Raw genomic sequence first — 16,843 nt, forward strand, 5'->3', positions numbered from 1 at the left:
ATGTACCTGGGATGTTATTTCACCAGTTTTTACATTTTATAATTGAGCCCTACAGACAAGGAACCATACATGCACATTTTCATTCTCTTTATTAGCTATAACACTCTTGAGGTCAAATCAGACATGAAATGTACAGTACATTGTCAACAATGTTAAGTATAATTTACATTGACTTTTAAATAAAGAATTGTCTTTCCACCAAATGTGTTTCAAAAAAGCACACAGTAAGGATTCAACATCAGGTCGTTAAAATGTGATATACCCATCCTTTTACAAATGCATTTAAAATTTTGGGAAATTGTTACACACTTTCATCTTTTGAATATGATTTGAAGTAGGCAGACCATTTTAAAGTGTTAATGCAGTAACGTAGTGTAAAATCCATTTTTAGACAAGGACAACTTTTACCTCAAATTTCTCATGAGTCTTTGTTCATCTGGTCTAGCCTGGGAGCATTCATTCCCTTGTTTAAATATTCAAATTTTTACTATACATAGAAACTAAATGTGACTAATACAATCTTGTTTGTATTTTGAAATGTGTTCGAACCATGACGATTTGTGGTTTCTTGGATAGGGGATCCCTACAAAAAAAAGACTAATCTACCTGAAAGTTGACAATACTGTATACAGCCAAGCTGGAAGGTTATGACGAGAACAAAAAGAGCAACAGATATATGCCAGGTTACGATGGAAATAGTTTGTTGCAATAACCGTTATCTGCATTATTTCAACTATACAGTTTGTGTTCAGTCAACTTTTGCTCACTATGCAGTCATAACATTGATGACTGTGGCCCTTCATCAAGAACTGTCATCTATATTTAATGTTTTTGACTGTTCAAAAATTATGTTATGTGTTAAATAATTTATGTTTAAATGTATATCATACAAATATGATGCTGAAAACATTTTGTGACGTTCTGAATGATAAAACAAAGCTTATGGCTCATTGATTTACTGTTTCATGTGTTAACCCTTAAACTTATATTATAAAGGCATAAAAGTAACAACATTTGTTATTCAAGACAATAGTCAATATGACAAGGTACTTGAGCTAACAATTTCAAATGTAACCCTCACAAAGCACAGAAAACTGCACATCACATTGACATCAGAAATGTTGTCCATTTTGTCCGTTTCCAGAATCTTTTTGATAATCAGCTGTTAGAGGGTTCATGTTCGTTTCCTCATATGGATCTGGTTCACTCCCACTATTCAAACGGATCTTTACCCTGTTTCAAAATTTCCATTTCAACGTTTGTCAACAAAACTTGTTACATCAGAGTGTGTGTAATATGTAGAGGAAATTCATTCACCTACCTCAAGGAATTTAGCATACTGATGTGTCAGTTTTTTCATCATGGTTTTAGCCCTAGTGAGGCAATCCTCTTTCTGCTTCACTTTAAACACCTTAAGTGGAAAACACATTTGCAGATAGTATCATGCATTTATACTTAATAACTACATGTCTTCACAAGATCAAAATTCAAATCAAACACAATCCAAGACCATAAATACATGCTTTAATCCACTTCAGCAAACACTGAATTAATTATTGAACAATATTGAGATTCTGTGGTACGCTATTATGGTAGGAGCATCCAAAATGTCTTGTACCGTTTTGTTCCTCAAATGTTCCTGAGAGTTGATGTGATTTTGTACAGAGGACACAGACATGGATATGTAAACTTTACACGGTCCACAGTGGAGCATCTCCACTTTTCTTATGTGGTCTTTCTTACATAATGCTGAGGACACAAGAATGTAATATGTAAGAAACCAACACCATTCTCAGATAATGACACGGTTGATTACATGGACACAAAATGAATAAATAGGGGCATACAGGCATCTCTCAAACATGTTTTACAGGAAATATTTAGTCACAAAAAAAGAAAAGAAATACAATACCATCCAAAGTGCCAGCATCCATCACTTGATCACCTTTCCGGACTTTGTGCAGCATGGATTCCTATTGCGAAGATAGGCAACATCAAAACTGGTACTTTCAATACCGTAAAGTGGAGAGAACTATCTGACTTGCTTTCCGTACCTGTAAAAACGCAATGGCCATGTCATCATACTTGTTCTGCAATTGGATATGCTCAAGGGTCTCCCAGTGACTCCTGCACTCTAAATGCTCCTCAAGGGATTTAGCTTCAGACAGCTCCACCTCACACAGATCACAGGAAAAGGGACTGCTGAAACAGAAACAAGAAGAAGAGACCTGTTCAGTCGGTGCAATTGCCTATAACCAGTTGTCTATAGTACATGATGACAGATTCGGATTTGAAATAACAGTGTTCTGACCTCTCAATCTCCTCAGTGGGGCCTCTGCTCCTCTTCCTTGAGACTTTTAAAGGAGTGTTGCTCTGGTCCCCACCTAAAAACGAAACAGGCATACATTCAGAAATCTTACATACCAACTCCCTTTTCTGTGCAGAACGTCAACATTTACTCAATTATTATTTATAAACAAAGCAGCAGGACCTGAGAGGACTTTGAAGGTACATCTTGTTTATCTGTCCAAATATGTTTGATAGTAGATATGGTTGACATTTTACCTGTAGCGCCAAATCCTGATTGATGCTGATAGTCAACCTCTAATCTGGGTAGAGGATCAGTGGCTCTCTGTGGGTAAAATCATCACAGGTTAAATAGGGCACATAGCTAATTGCTTTACCAACATAGTCATAGGGGTTTATAATTCCAGCAGTAACTGAGGTTTCAGGTTGAACGCTTTAAAGACAACAGGATTGCTATTATCATAACTATGTCTAATGTCCCCTTGGCAATCTTAATTAAGTACAACTTTACTGTATTGAAACGATCATATTACTCAAGCAGAATATTCCGTTTTTTCATCAGTATTGCTCCGAAATAGAATAGCATGTGCACGGGAGGCATCAACTAGTAGTACCTTACTCTCACCTCAATGTCAGGGATGACGGCAGAGGAGGTTTCTACCCCGTTCACTCCTCGTCCTCCATAAACATTCTGGGGGAACAGTGGGGCCCCTGGCGTGGCCCTTGGCTGGGTTGAGGGGCCATGGCTTGACTGGTCTGGTCTGGAACCAGTCCTCGAGTATGTGGAGTCCCAAAGAAAGTTTTCATGACGTCCTCTGCTTAACGGAGTTCCTTCATAGCCATGTCTATAACGACCTCGCTTACTGACATGTCGATGTTCCTCATTACCCTCCGATTCAGATTCTGAAGAGCCAGGTTCATATGGGTTGTAAAGCTCACCCCTGGGGAAATTATATGGGCATCAAAGAGTGTATGCAACCCACTCTCTAGTGTACTCTTATCACTTTATACACAATGTGCTTCTTTAAAACGAATAAAAACAAAGACTATGAGTTATCAAATGTTGTGTAGAACTAGATAAGTACACAACATACAGGTAAGTTCCATACCTTTCAGGGCTGTTATTGTTCTGGGAGTTAAACGACGACGGGTTAAAGGTTGGGTGTCTTGTGGGATGAGTATAAGCAGAGCTTGTAGCTGTTCTATTGAATCAAGAAAAGGAAGAGAAGGATATCAATGTTCTTTGACAATTGTTAATTTTATAAATAACTGAACAATTATGTTTTTAGCATAGCGTAGCCAACTGGCTAGTGTGTTTGAGGGGCTTGCCTACTGTTCCTCCGCGGTATACAAAGCTTGCTAATCCTACAATTATTTGTTGTTGTTTAATGGTCTCAAATTATCTAGCTCGTTAGCACAAGACTGATTGTCAACAACAGATCCAAATAAAAGTACTGTATCAAGCTAGAACATTATTCATACGTGTACCACAAGCTAAGAACTCTATAAGAAGACAAGCTTTCCTACACTGTACACACATACAACCATCTAGCTTTATTTAGTACCTTTCAGGGGCATACCGATCGGATGAATCGACCCCCTTCGGTGGCCCATAAAAGGAGTCGTGATTTCGTCGAATCATTATAATTCACAGTTAGAGTTGAATAGACTAAATGTACATTCTGAAGTTAGGCCTACTTAAGTGAAGTAAGCTTCCAAGCCTGCTTAGGAACTACTAGATCAAACGACAACTGTACATTATTAAGCCTGCGCTCCAGTGCACTGTGAAGGCAGCCTTAATAAAGATCTAATTTCCGGTATTCTTTTGGTTTAAAACATTTCAAAATAAATGTCACAGGACAAATGCATGATGCATGCATGGATGCATTTACTTCAGCCTCAATTGATGTTGACTGGTGTTGAAAAACTTGTCTCTGGACCCTGTAAGGTTGAGAAAACTCGCTTTTGTGTACCCTAAATTTGGTGTAAATGATCTTACAAATATACAGTGCCAATGGGGTTAAAAAGTCTGAAAGCCAAACATTCTGTGACATCACAAGCAACTCTGAAAATAATGCTTGGATAACATGGGTCATCTGATTTTTCCATGCACGTCATTGATGCATAAAAGGGGGATACCAAATGTTCTGAAATTCATATTTTCAAAGATTCAACTTTTCACTCAAATTGTTGAACTGATATTATCATTTGTAATCAAAAGGAAATGTGTATTAGGCCTACATTCGAAGCAAATACAAAATAGAACAATTTAGATTTATGATCTCAGACTTTTTGACCCTACTGTATATCATAGTGTGTTTTTGTTGTAAATATTTGAAGTATAAGCATTAAGTATTAAGTATTATAAGCATTGAAAGTAGTTTATTCTTTCTAAAAACAACCCCCGTGCCTCCTGTTGTTGGTGTGAGAATAAGATCAGTTTATTTATTTTTTCAGATTGTTTCTTTGGATATGCTCTAATTCTGAAGTCAAATTCACAAGACCGTAAATGCTACAACACAGCTAAAAGGAACCTATTCTGGATAATACGACTACTGCCACCTATTGTTTAGGAGTGTACCTTCTGAAATGGATCTGATTTCAAGTTACATTACAAAGACCTGCAGTATTCTTCCATATTGTTCCAATAGCCTACTCATTTTAGACATGTTTTCAAACGAAAAAAAACCTTTTGAACCGCAGTGTAGGTAAGTGTAACTTAACTCCAAATCCTATTTTTTTTGTTAAATCCCAGTTGTTAATACTCACGCACGGCAAAAAATAAAAGTAAATACAGGTTATTTTGCTAGTGGTTATAAACATTTGTTGAATTTTGTGATGCATGAGGGCCTTTTCAAGTAACTCTGACACGGTGTTTCATAATTAGCCATGTTAATGAAACACTTCTAGCATTTGAGGAAACCCCCAAAAGAGTAAAATCTCCTACTCATAACTTTTCACTGGAAAGCACTTTTTGCAGATAATAAGGAGTTGGAGCTGAAATTGCAAATGTAATTGCACTTCAACATTGCCTTATCCTTACACCTGCTGTAATTACTTAATGTAATTAAGTAATCAATTATTGGTACAGAATTGTCTGCTGTCAGTAAGCTACATAAAATATCTTTATAGTGATGGATTCAAATAAATACCTTAAATAAATGACAAGCAACATTACATAAAGTGCATCTAAAATCTATCTTTATTGATCCATAAATTAATGGATTTAAGAGTATTATGATCAGTGAAGAGCAATGGTAAAGCTTGTGTACCTGTGAACACTTACATACAGAAATACAATCAATAACATAAATGTGACTCCATTGTATAATGTATAGTAACTGGATAAATGTTTAGCCTCATTTAAACTCTTTGGAAAACATGATAACCAAGTCCGATCAAATCTGCCTCCCTCTTTGACCGATCATATTTCCAACAGGAGTGTTATCCTTAAAAAATTCAATCTCTAAACAAACATTGTTCTTTGGGTTGCATTCCAATATAAAGCACACCATTCCTACCATGAAAGCCAGTTCAGCTCTATCTCCTTGCACAAAACACCTAAACTGAAAATGCTATCCTTAGGAGCTTCCGACGTCTTATCATCACACACCAACTGTTACACTGTCAAGATGCCATGACTACCAGACGTCACTGAGGGATCAAATAAATGTGATGTTTGTAACGCAAGTGAATTACTACTCAAAAGAGACCCTTTTTTTGTTTACTTTCTGAAAAGTAAAAATTGTACTGTGGATAAGACTGTGGATTTTGGCCTAAAGTATGAAAGCTCTTTGAGAAATAGCAGCAGTTAAGGCTTAATATTGTTTCCTATGGTTATACCTGAGTATTATATACAAGAAATGCTAAAATAATGACAGCAAACAATATTAGAAAACCAAACCAAACACTACATAGCTATTAGCTATATCTTTAACATTACAGAAACTTGAATGTCAATAACTAAACTTAATTAAGACAATATAGTACAACTAAAACTATACATTTGAATAATCAATAAAAGTTGCTTCAGTTAATTGTATTAATAGAAATTAAGTAAATCCCTCCACAATAAGGGCTTGAAGGCTTAAACCTTTGGGGTGCTATCATTGTGATACAGTTCTATAAGCCACTAGCGAAGGACACATTGGTTTCCCGACTCATGCTCTCTTTGACCTCCACAGGCAAAGCGTCAAAAAGGTGGTCCTCAACAATCAGGCTGTTTTTACGAAGAAGGCGACAATTCCCCAGTTGTGTGGGCAGGCGGTCTAGACAATTTCCTCTCAGCTCCAGCTGGGTGAGCTGCACCAGCTGGCCTACAGTCTCGGGCATTGTGGAAAGGGCATTGTTTGCCAGACACAAGACTTTCAGCTTTGTGCACCGGAACAGCTGTTTGGGAAGTATCTCTATCTTGTTTGAGTTGATGGCAAGGTGCTGGAGATTCTGCAGCAGACCTACATCTGGAGGGATCACTGTGATGGAGTTATGACTGATGTCCAGGTGCCGGAGCTTGGGGAGATGGAACAGGGCCATGGGGAGGGTCTCCAGTTTGTTATGGGAGAGGTGCAATGACTCCAAACATTTGACCTGGCCTATGGATGCTGGAATGGTTATGATTTTGTTATGCCACAGTTTGAGGCAAGTCAATCTTTTGAGGTGCTGAAAGCTGATGACTTCCTCGATAGTGCGAATACTGTTTGATTTGAGGTCCAGCTCTTGAAGGTTTGTCAAGCTAAAAATAGCATGGGGGATCCTCTCCAATTCACAGTTGTGCAGCTCCAGCTCGGCTAGGTTTGTCATTTTCTTGAGGCTGTTAAGAACCAAAAGTTTTGTACCATCGTTGTGCACCACAAGTTTAATCAGGTGAGGAGACAGCTCAGTGAGGTTTGAGGGCATTTTGGTGAGGTTGCTCTTCAGGTACAATGTCTTGAGATGTCTTAAATCTCTAAGGGACTCCATTCCAATCATTTTGTTATTTTCAGAGCTTAAATTCCCAACTAAGTTAAGCTCCCTTAAGCTTCTCAATAGATAAACCCATGCGGGAATCTCAGCAACATCTGTAAACTTCACATAAAGGCAGCGGAGATGGTCGCGAAGAAAGCCGAATGCTGTCTGCTCCACTTTGGCAGGGCAGTGGCAGAGATGTAGCTCCTGCAAACTAGTCATTTGTGAGAGCTTTGCTGAGAACCTGACCTCTGGAATCAATTCCAGTTTAAGCACTTCCAGATCGGTGAGGTCAAACACTGCATTGGGGAGACCAGAGAGCATGAAAAGATGAAGCTCCTGCTGGTCTTGGGCATTTCGGGTTACAAGTTGTCTCAGTTTCTCAAAAGTCCATTCATGATTCAAACTGATTTCTCTCAGTTTATTTTCACTGACCTCAGAGAGGAATACGCCAAACCGTTTGGAATACAGCTGGTCATACTGATCAACCATGTGTAAGAGGAAGGCAAAGTCATTCTTCACATCAGGAATGTCACTAAAGCTGCTCTCCTCTCTGACCTTCTCAAACGAGTACTCTTTAAGGGGTCGCCTGAACAACCAAAAAAGAGTATACAAACATATCATCCCATAGATCATTATGAGAGCCATGTAGCTAATAAGAAGCTTTTTTAGCATAAAAGCCATGTTGTGTGTGCAAATAAACTGAGAGTATCCGGTTAAATTCTTAAATTCTTTGTCAGGTTTACATACATGCTTAAAATCAATAGATGCCATGAAGGTTGATGTGTAGGACAAGATCAAAATGAACTTGAACGTTTTGACAACTGTCTGGGCTACATACAGCTTGTAGATAAAATCGCTGTCCTCCACGTGAGCACGAAATTTCCTCACTTTTTCAAAAAGAGCTTTAGCCTGCTCTCCATCTTTTTTGTCCAGGATGGTCATGCTTGGGATCTCAGTGAGGGGCTTATCCGCCGAGAATTTCACTCCAGCCAGCATAGGAGTAGACGGGCTGTCATTAGTCCCTTCTTTACCTTCCGATGACATCTGTTTTGGTGCTGAAGAAGTGCCTGTCAGTCTCTGTTTATTCTCCTCAGAGTCCTCACAAGCTGTTTCAGACAGCGCCTTTGTAGTCCAAGGAGATTCAAAGCACCGGCCCAAAATGGACACAAAGTGCTCTATCTTTGAACTTGTCTTTGGGTACTTAAACCAGAAGTTGCTGCTGACCATAAGCACAATGGTATGGATAAGAGTGAGGTAAGGGAAGTACTTGGAGTACCAGGGCAAGGCAACATGGTAACACATTTGGTTGACAAAAATGTACTGTTGATAATCTAAATTAGTTCTGATCCCCGTTGGCTCGGGTTGTCCAATTATTCTCTCCGCTTTCATGGCAGTATGTGTGTGAGTGACGTGAATCTCATGGACAGCACTGTCTGGTAGATCTTTTGTTGGCAGAGGGGCAGAAACCACTGTGGTCCTGCTGGCAGCCGATGGTGTACTTTCCAGTGGACTTTGTGTGGTGAATGAATTTGAACATGCCGTCTCCTCCGCCTCCTCCAGGCAAGGCAGGCAAGCCACCTGGTCCTTTGTGATCTGCATCGTCATGGCGAAGATAGCCAACATGAGCATGACCACCCCCAGGTAGTCCATGAACACATCCCACCATGGCTTCAGTATGCGGTAGGTTGGCTGGATGTCATTTAACGAGGCTACCTCTGTTAGTGTAAACATCACTGAAATTGAAGAATACAGAGTATTTAGTTTCAAATTGGAGCACTTTTGACAACAGAAGAATGCATACTTAAATAAGAACAGAAAACCACTTTGGAGATTAGACTTTTGTATGTTGTATACGTGCAAATATATTAGCTTCATTCGAAAAATTGTAATTAACCATAGTTGCTAAGGGGTTATAAATCTTCCACTATTCCACCAGTGTTACAGTATGTGTAGCTTGCTTCTATTCAAGACGTGAAAGCATTTTACAATCTACCTAGACTAGTTACAACATGTAGATACTGAAATGTCTAGCAGTATAATTTCAGATCATTGCTCAATTTAGAGTTCATACACAAGCATGACCATGGTTGCATTCTTTTTGGCGCCGAAAAAACTTTCGAATGTGCTATTTTTGCATTTCCTGTTGGGTGCCTGTAGTACCGTTTGTTTTGTTAGCTAAACTAGAGTGTTTCACTGCAGAGATGCTGCAAGATTTTAACATTTTAATAGATTGCCAGCTGACGGAAAAAGTTTTGTATTGTGAGCTATTTTAGCATTAGGGTTTGGTCAGTACAATGCAGACATTTTTTGTTTGAAACATCCTAAAAGTACCTGTAGCTATGAATATTTGATGTGTCAGGGCAACCAAAAATTTTATATTCTGGTTTATCTACTGGACAATTTGGTGCAGGTCTACTCTTGTGAGCAATTGAGAAGTTTGGCATGCACATGTTTCATTTGGAGGAGAGGTGCTAGTGGCCCTATTTCTATTTTTTATGTACTTCCTGGTTTTGCTTAGGGGTGTAGCATCAGTTTGTTCAATAGTTACCGTCAACCACAAAACTTGTGGTTTGAAGAGATTTTTATGAGAGATTGTTATTACACTGATACGTTTTCTTCCTGTGTTAGCCTTCTTATAAAATGTTATTATAATTGTCAGGTGCATTGATCCAATGTATAAAGCTTTTTTCATTTAAAAGTTCATGAATAAGACTAAACATGCATAACATATTTGGTAATATAGTGTAGCGCCATGCCAAAAGATAGACGTCACTTGAACATAGAGGCCTAAAAACACAAGATGATGTTTTGACAGGGGGGAAATGGTTGGACAACACCGGTTAAACAAAAGCAATACATTATTGGGAATCGTCAACTAAGGAAAATGTAAAAAAGAAAGTGAAATAGGCCTACAATTATACCGAGAAAATATCGAGAAGTCTTGCACAGGAACTTTTACATTCTTGTCTGAGGTCAAGTGACTCACTGTACATAGGTGACTAAAAAATAAGCATGTGCTCAACGTTAAACATTGGCAGTGCGCCTTCACTTATTTTACCAATTTGGTTAGTCGCGAGTAAGGCAATCTGCCTCTGCACAACCACACTGGTTATTTTGTAATTTAATAAAAAATACTCAAGGCGTGACACTATCACTTTGTTCCAGAAAGTCTGTGAGGAAATAAAGATCTACCATACTTACTTTCCGTGGTTAGCTATCCTACGTTAACTTATTTGATATTTGTATTTTAAATTCCTTTTTTCTTCATGCTTTCAATATTGTAGCCTACGTATCAAGGAGTCGAAACATTTTCCCGTAACCATGCGATTGTCGGAAACATTCCCCACTGAGCTACATAAGCTACCTGAGACACACTAGCTGCGGCGTGGTGAACAGCCAGGTCAGCCACCGTGCGCATGTAACTCCAAGAAAAGGGTGGTCCATAAAAAAAACCTAGTTGAGAGCGTTATTAGCGCCGTTTCTCATTGGTGGGCATGGACTAGTTCAACGTCCGAAAGTCACAATTTGCTTATCTCACACGGCAACAGTCTCTATCAATGTCTCAGGCTCGGATGCAAGTCATTTATAGATTTGGCTACGGTTAAGGTCGTGCCCTGACGTCTACTTTCTCCTGCAGTCCAGCTATGCGTCTGAGACTTAGAGTCGCATAACATATCAGGCACTAATGCTAATTGATTAGTTAAAAAATACACTGTTTATCACTTGTTGTGTTGATGCTACTGTAGGCTATAGCCAGGTACACCTGTGGTTTGAAATATACGGATAAGTCAATTTTTGGTTTATTGTCGAATAGGAATTTAGGACCCAGGGTGAAACTCTGCTGACAGAAGCCATGCTGAAGTTCCAGCTGTGTCTGGATTTGGTTGCTTGCTGTACCGACACAAGGCAAAGAGGAAGTGTCTCCTGAGGTCAGTACAGGTTTTAACCGGTCCTGGCCAGATAATGTGATGAGAACAAGCAACCCTCCTTCCAATTAAACCTGTAGTCTGTTCTGCTCCGATAAAGCAAATGAAAACATTTGCATAAGGGAGTATGGAGGTAAACTAGCTTTAAGGTGTGCTCTATAGTCCTACTGCAATACGTGCTACACTGACCATTTACACATTTATCTTATATTAATTACACAACCATTTACACATTTATCTTATATTAATTACACAACCATGTGGCGGGTAAATACATGGCACTCTCCTGTTATTATACTGAACAAAGTTTATGGTTGTGTAACTGCTCTGATTCTATCTGCAGATGGGGTCAAACTCACAGAAATCTGACATATGGGGCATATGGCTGCGGATGAGGTGCAAACAATCATGGTCGTTATGATACCTCCATGGGTTACAGCCGTGGGACTGGGTGTAACCAACATGTAATTAGGCCTGTCTCCCAGGGGCGGCAGTAGACATACCCAGATGTCCTAGCAAACCAGGTCACTGTTGACAAAGGGCTGAATGCAAGGTAAATTATTCAAAATAGAGGCTCTCACCTTTCAACGAATAACGTGACTGTGCAATAACACACAAATCACTGTCAAGCTCTGCAGGCACACCTACCATTTGCATTGTTTTGTGGAACATCTGAAACATATCTGTTCTTAGTGAATTTGCATAAATGGCACAGTTGATAATAAGCCCATAAACACTCCACATCTACCTTTGGCAATTCACAACAGTCCCTAATATTGTTTCCTACTATAGTACTAAACACCAGCAACATAATTCAGAAGTATGTATTTGTTTGCTGAGTATGTATGTAATTTTCTCTGCTGTTAAATGACATAGTAAGACCCTCCTTATGTTGTCATACAGATAGGAATATTTACCCAAAGTAAGACTGCTATTCAATTAAGTATTGAAATGTTTTTAAGTGTGATGTGTCTTCTCTCCAAAAGGACTAAAGAGATTCACTGTGTGGATATACGTCTAAGGAACAGTGTGACGTGCAGGGATAGAAGCACAGGCTGGTACATAAAAACAATGCTGACTTCATAAGCAGGCCAGTGTGCTGGTGGTCATACAGCAAGACTGTATTTGACTGTCTTAATTCTAATTGTTGAAGGCCACAGTGAAACAGTCACATATCTTTTCATAGGATATCGTCATAGATGGTTTCACAAGAACTAGCTTGGTGTCATGCAATAAGTCAACATTGTAACACACAGTTTACACACAGTGAAACAGCTGAGGAGAAATAAAGGATAGTGTTATTTATTTGTACTCTACTTTTCAGTAGAAGAAATTGTGTTCATCCCATTTTGCTTAAGTTGAGTTTGTTTTGCACACGATTTACAAGGACAGTCGTTTGTTAAGATTTACGTTTGGAATAACATTGAACCTTCTGCTTTCCGTCCTCGTGTAAACACGTGAGCTGAAAACCCATAAATAGAGGTCGAGGAAGCCATTGTAGCTACAGGACAGTTTGCTGGCAGAAGTAAAGAGAAGTAACATGGCGTCGACGAGCCGGTGTGTACAATTCATGTTGTCTAACGTTAATGTAAAACTTACTGATTGGCACTTTTATGTCTACCTCACAGTTTATATATAAACTGGCCGTCGTTCTGACTTGGGCAATATATGAACAGCTACTGCGCAGATTACAATAGCAAAATGTCGCTGACGGTCTCTTGTCAACATCATTACAATCGCTAACGTTAGCTGTACTGTAGCTAGCTAGCAGCAGCTATCTTTTACCTCCCGTCTCTGCAACTATTGTGGAGAACGTTATCTAAGATAATTGGGTAATTCTGTTATAATCTCTGTTTAAATTGTTATTATGGTGTACGTATGTGTTGAGATAACTTTTACATTTTGTGGCTAATTTATATGAAAATCAGTTTGAGGGCAAGCCACTAAATCTAGTCTACCTGTCCAGAAACTGATCGAGCCAGCTCCTCTACCTACATAGCTACTGGCATTGGTAATGACAATTTATACTGTGACTCTGTCTGAAATCCTTATGTAGCTGGGTAAATAATAAATTCTAGCTACATCTGTTGCTTGGTGTCACATGATGTTGAATGTTGGGCTGTTGCTGGGATGTAGGCTACATATCCATGCTTCCAATGCGTTCTAGGCCACAACACCGGCAAGATTCTGATCCTGGAAAGGAAACCCGTTCAGCTACTACTAGCCAACACACAGACACAGACGTAGTTTGTTCGAGACGTACTGTTAGAGTGCAGATGAACACGTTATTCAGAACTCAGTGTAGCTGGGCGGATGTTTAAGTGCAACATTTAATCAGTAATGTAGGCAAAAGCCTAAAACGACACCAGTGTCAAACATTGTCAAGTTTACTTCAGGTGTGGTGTTGAGTGCCAGTGAATGATGAAGTTGCTCTTCGACACTGAAACTTTAACTTAAAGGTCGCTTTCAAAATATTGTGAATATTCAAATCTAGGTAAAATAAGCTGTTTCCACATATTGTATTGATTATGAACAGGATTAGGAGTCACAGGTCAGGCCAAGCAGCTGATCTCATATTATGGCATATTTTCCTTTCTGTAGCGGAGATGCTCTTCCCCTTCCCAAGGTGCAATGTCCCAACCATCCAGATGCCCTGCTGGTGGAAGACTACAGGGCAGGAGACATGATCTGCCCTGAATGTGGCCTTGTAGTAGGTGAGTCAATGTCTTCAAAACCTCTTGAAAAAGCCTATCTAGCTGGATGCTGATTCATGCATGAGGTCAACAGCATCACAGGTTAATAGGTTGCAACAGAGTTGTGTACATGAACATCACAACTACTAATGAGGCATGAAGGAACTCAAAATCATTGGGGATAAAGTCATCTGATGCAGCTTTGCTTTGCCATGAGCAGATGAACGTCACATCAGTTCTATATTAGTAGGATTAATGTGTACAGGAGGCTCATAGGATTTAGACCAGAAATCTAATCCGTGACTCGGCAGTGTTCTCACCTGATACCATCATAAATGTGGAGGAAATACAGAGATGGACAAAGGAAAGTATCAAGTTGCTTCTAATGTGAAAAGGGCGCCATCTTCTGGTCATCCTGATAAGTGCAGGGCGTAATGCAATGGAGGAGAACAAAGGTGGAAAACAAACATTTGTTTTTATTACTGACTGCTGGCATGTTTGGTTCTTTTTAATAAGTTAGGTCTTTAACTCTGTGTTTTTTAGTTGTCACACACGCTTGAACATGTATTCCAAACCGTGTCATGTCCTTAAACGATAAGATAAGCAGAATACAAGTCAAGGGTGAAAGTGAGACTGATAAAGGGTATTATGGGAATCAACAGATAGGCTATGTATATATACAAGAAAACGTAAGGAAAATAACAATACCTAATAGCTTTGAATTGTTCCTCTAAAGGTGACAGAGTCATTGATGTGGGTTCAGAGTGGAGGACTTTCACCAATGAGAAAGCCACCAAAGATCCCTCCAGAGTGGGTGATGCTCAGAACCCACTGCTCAACGGCGGAGACCTGACCACCATGATAAGCAAGGTACCTCCGTGGGATGGACTCCCAACCCAGCGCCACACCCAGAAACATGCACACAAGCTTGGCTCAAGCCAGTCAGTAGAATGCAATGAAAAGTCCTGTTAGTAATTGCACAAGTGTGGTAGATATCCATGTTTTTTCTTTTCTTCTCCTCATTTCAATTCCTCAAACAATGTGTGTCTCAACAGGGAACAGGAGCAGCTAGCTTTGACGAGTTCGGCAACTCCAAATATCAGAATCGCCGGACCATGAGCAGTTCAGACCGGGCCATGCTAAATGCCTTCAAAGAGATTACCACCATGGCAGATAGGATCAACCTGCCAAGAAACATTATAGTGAGTGGCATTAGTTTAGGAATATGCTATGTGATACACTGAATATGCACTGATGTCTAGGGATCAATGCAGTTGACAATGCCATGATGAGTAGAAACCAATGTTTTCCTACTACCCAGAATAACATGAGTTATTTCTGACCCGCAGGACAGAACAAATAACCTCTTCAAGCAAGTATACGAACAGAAGAGCCTGAAGGGACGGAGTAACGATGCCATTGCCTCAGCCTGCCTTTACATCGCCTGCAGACAGGAGGGAGTGCCTAGGACATTTAAAGGTAGATACAGATCTGAACCTTTTATGACATTCGGAGAAAATAGATTGAATCTTTGTGCTTGTGCAATGAGATTATATTCCTAAAGTGATGAGGTTCACCTGATTTAACCCAGTTGTTAAAACCACCCTATTGCTCCACACAGAAATCTGTGCCGTGTCTCGCATCTCCAAGAAGGAGATTGGCCGCTGCTTCAAGCTGATCCTGAAGGCCCTGGAGACCAGCGTGGACCTGATCACCACAGGAGACTTCATGTCCCGCTTCTGCTCCAACCTCGGCCTGCCCAAGCAGGTTCAGATGGCGGCCACCTACATCGCCAGGAAGGCGGTGGAGCTGGACCTGGTGCCCGGACGTAGCCCCATCTCTGTGGCCGCAGCTGCCATCTACATGGCCTCCCAGGCCTCCGCAGAGAAGAAGACCCAGAAGGGTGAGGAGGCTGTGGATGTGGAGTGAGATGGAGGATGAGAGTTGCTGTTGGGGGGGAGGGAGGGGGGGGAGGGAGGGGGGGAGGGAGGGGGGGAGGGAGGGGGGGAGTGAGAGTCACTGGTTACAGAAGTAACCATGTGAAAATACTCTTGTATCCGTTTTTTTTAATTGTCAATATGGATAGTTTATAGTAGTGTAATAGTACAGTCCTTTAATGAGCAAAATACAGCAGTAATAATTTCTTGCTTCTGGAATTTGAACAGAGATTGGTGACATAGCTGGTGTGGCGGATGTCACGATCAGGCAGTCGTATCGACTGATCTACCCACGCGCCGCAGACCTCTTCCCCCCAGACTTCAAATTCGACACCCCAGTGGACAAACTTCCCCAGCTGTGAGGAGCGCACTCTAATGACACAACACTTTCTGCTGTCTTTTTAGGGTCCTTTATTTTACGTTGGATTTCAAAGGTTTCTCTTTCTACCTTGTTTATGAAGACTTCAAGCCTTTGTCAAGGCACTTTTGCCAGAATACAGACAAATACAGGAAACGCATTCCAATCCTCAAATTAAACAGATTGCAGACTGTACTTACACGATTTCATTTGAGTGTATATATACTGTATATATGTCCAAGTGAGAATGTAATTGATGCTTGCAATTTAGGCTGATTTCATACTGTATACTTTCTTTTGTAGGAAATGAGCAGGTTCTATTTTGTTAGCTTGTTTGCATTGTACTAAGTCAATTAAAAATGAAGTGCTTTTCAGAAAAGCATAATGAAACACCATGTGAACTGAATATTAAACTTTGTTTACTGAACATTTTATGTCTCTTGTCTACGCCCACTATTTGGTTTGAAACTCATGTTTAATATCAGATACCTTTGTAAATCTTGGAATTCAATTAAACAATTATTTCAAATATCATTTGTCAGCTGTGAAAAGGGCAATTACCTTACAACTCATTGTACTGCCAGAGGTATGTCTGAAGACCATTTCCTTGGCCAAGGTTTAAACCTTCATCCACTTACCGTGACTTGACAGGAGTCATGATTTCCTGTTCTTTTC

At 39.9% G+C, this 16,843-nt stretch overlaps 3 protein-coding genes across 5 annotated transcripts; 1 reads left to right on the top strand and 2 right to left on the bottom strand.

Annotated features, from left to right (window-relative positions):
- Positions 1–72: 72 nt before the first annotated feature.
- On the bottom strand, positions 73–4,120 carry znf326 (zinc finger protein 326). Of its 3 annotated transcripts, none has more exons than XM_047027023.1 (10): positions 3,888–4,120; positions 3,417–3,509; positions 2,933–3,248; positions 2,566–2,632; positions 2,312–2,384; positions 2,055–2,202; positions 1,913–1,973; positions 1,619–1,749; positions 1,322–1,411; positions 73–1,233 (listed from the first exon to the last, which is right to left on the bottom strand). In XM_047027023.1, exons 1-10 carry the CDS (start codon positions 3,947–3,949, stop codon positions 1,213–1,215), a joined length of 1,062 nt encoding a protein of 353 aa, XP_046882979.1. In that variant the 5' UTR covers positions 3,950–4,120; the 3' UTR covers positions 73–1,212. The 3 variants fall into 3 exon arrangements, with proteins under 3 accessions (XP_046882979.1, XP_046882978.1, XP_046882977.1); XM_047027022.1 differs by having other exon boundaries at positions 2,055–2,199; positions 3,873–4,120; XM_047027021.1 differs by having other exon boundaries at positions 3,873–4,120.
- A 1,366-nt stretch (positions 4,121–5,486) lies between these two features.
- lrrc8da (leucine rich repeat containing 8 VRAC subunit Da) lies at positions 5,487–11,167 on the bottom strand. The gene is made up of 2 exons (XM_047026956.1): positions 10,456–11,167; positions 5,487–8,987 (listed from the first exon to the last, which is right to left on the bottom strand). Coding segments are annotated over exons 1-2 (2,559 nt in total). The 5' UTR covers positions 10,457–11,167; the 3' UTR covers positions 5,487–6,429.
- A 1,464-nt stretch (positions 11,168–12,631) lies between these two features.
- On the top strand, positions 12,632–16,597 carry gtf2b (general transcription factor IIB). The gene is made up of 7 exons (XM_047027032.1): positions 12,632–12,737; positions 13,782–13,894; positions 14,610–14,743; positions 14,929–15,075; positions 15,223–15,352; positions 15,495–15,776; positions 16,039–16,597. The coding sequence occupies exons 1-7, from the start codon at positions 12,721–12,723 to the stop codon at positions 16,170–16,172; spliced, it is 957 nt and encodes a 318-aa protein (XP_046882988.1). The 5' UTR covers positions 12,632–12,720; the 3' UTR covers positions 16,173–16,597.
- The last annotated feature ends 246 nt before the right edge of the window (positions 16,598–16,843 follow it).

The sequence above is a fragment of the Hypomesus transpacificus genome, chromosome 10 (assembly GCF_021917145.1).
Source record: "Hypomesus transpacificus isolate Combined female chromosome 10, fHypTra1, whole genome shotgun sequence".
Classification (NCBI taxonomy): domain Eukaryota; kingdom Metazoa; phylum Chordata; class Actinopteri; order Osmeriformes; family Osmeridae; genus Hypomesus; species Hypomesus transpacificus.

What these genes read in the sequence shown, in the direction of transcription:
- gtf2b (XM_047027032.1), top strand. An exon ending in AGTGCCTAGGACATTTAAAG is followed by an intron (nt 15,353 to 15,494) that starts GTAGATACAGAT and finishes TGCTCCACACAG; the next exon opens with AAATCTGTGCCGTGTCTCGC. An exon ending in AGAGAAGAAGACCCAGAAGG is followed by an intron (nt 15,777 to 16,038) that starts GTGAGGAGGCTG and finishes GAATTTGAACAG; the next exon opens with AGATTGGTGACATAGCTGGT.
- znf326 (XM_047027021.1), bottom strand. Translation starts at nt 3,949, where the DNA reads ATGATTCGACGAAATCACGACTCCTTTTATGGGCCACCGAAGGGGGTC. An exon ending in AACATTTGAGGAACAAAACG is followed by an intron (nt 1,412 to 1,618) that starts GTACAAGACATT and finishes TTTCCACTTAAG; the next exon opens with GTGTTTAAAGTGAAGCAGAA. An exon ending in AGTATGCTAAATTCCTTGAG is followed by an intron (nt 1,234 to 1,321) that starts GTAGGTGAATGA and finishes ATTTTGAAACAG; the next exon opens with GGTAAAGATCCGTTTGAATA.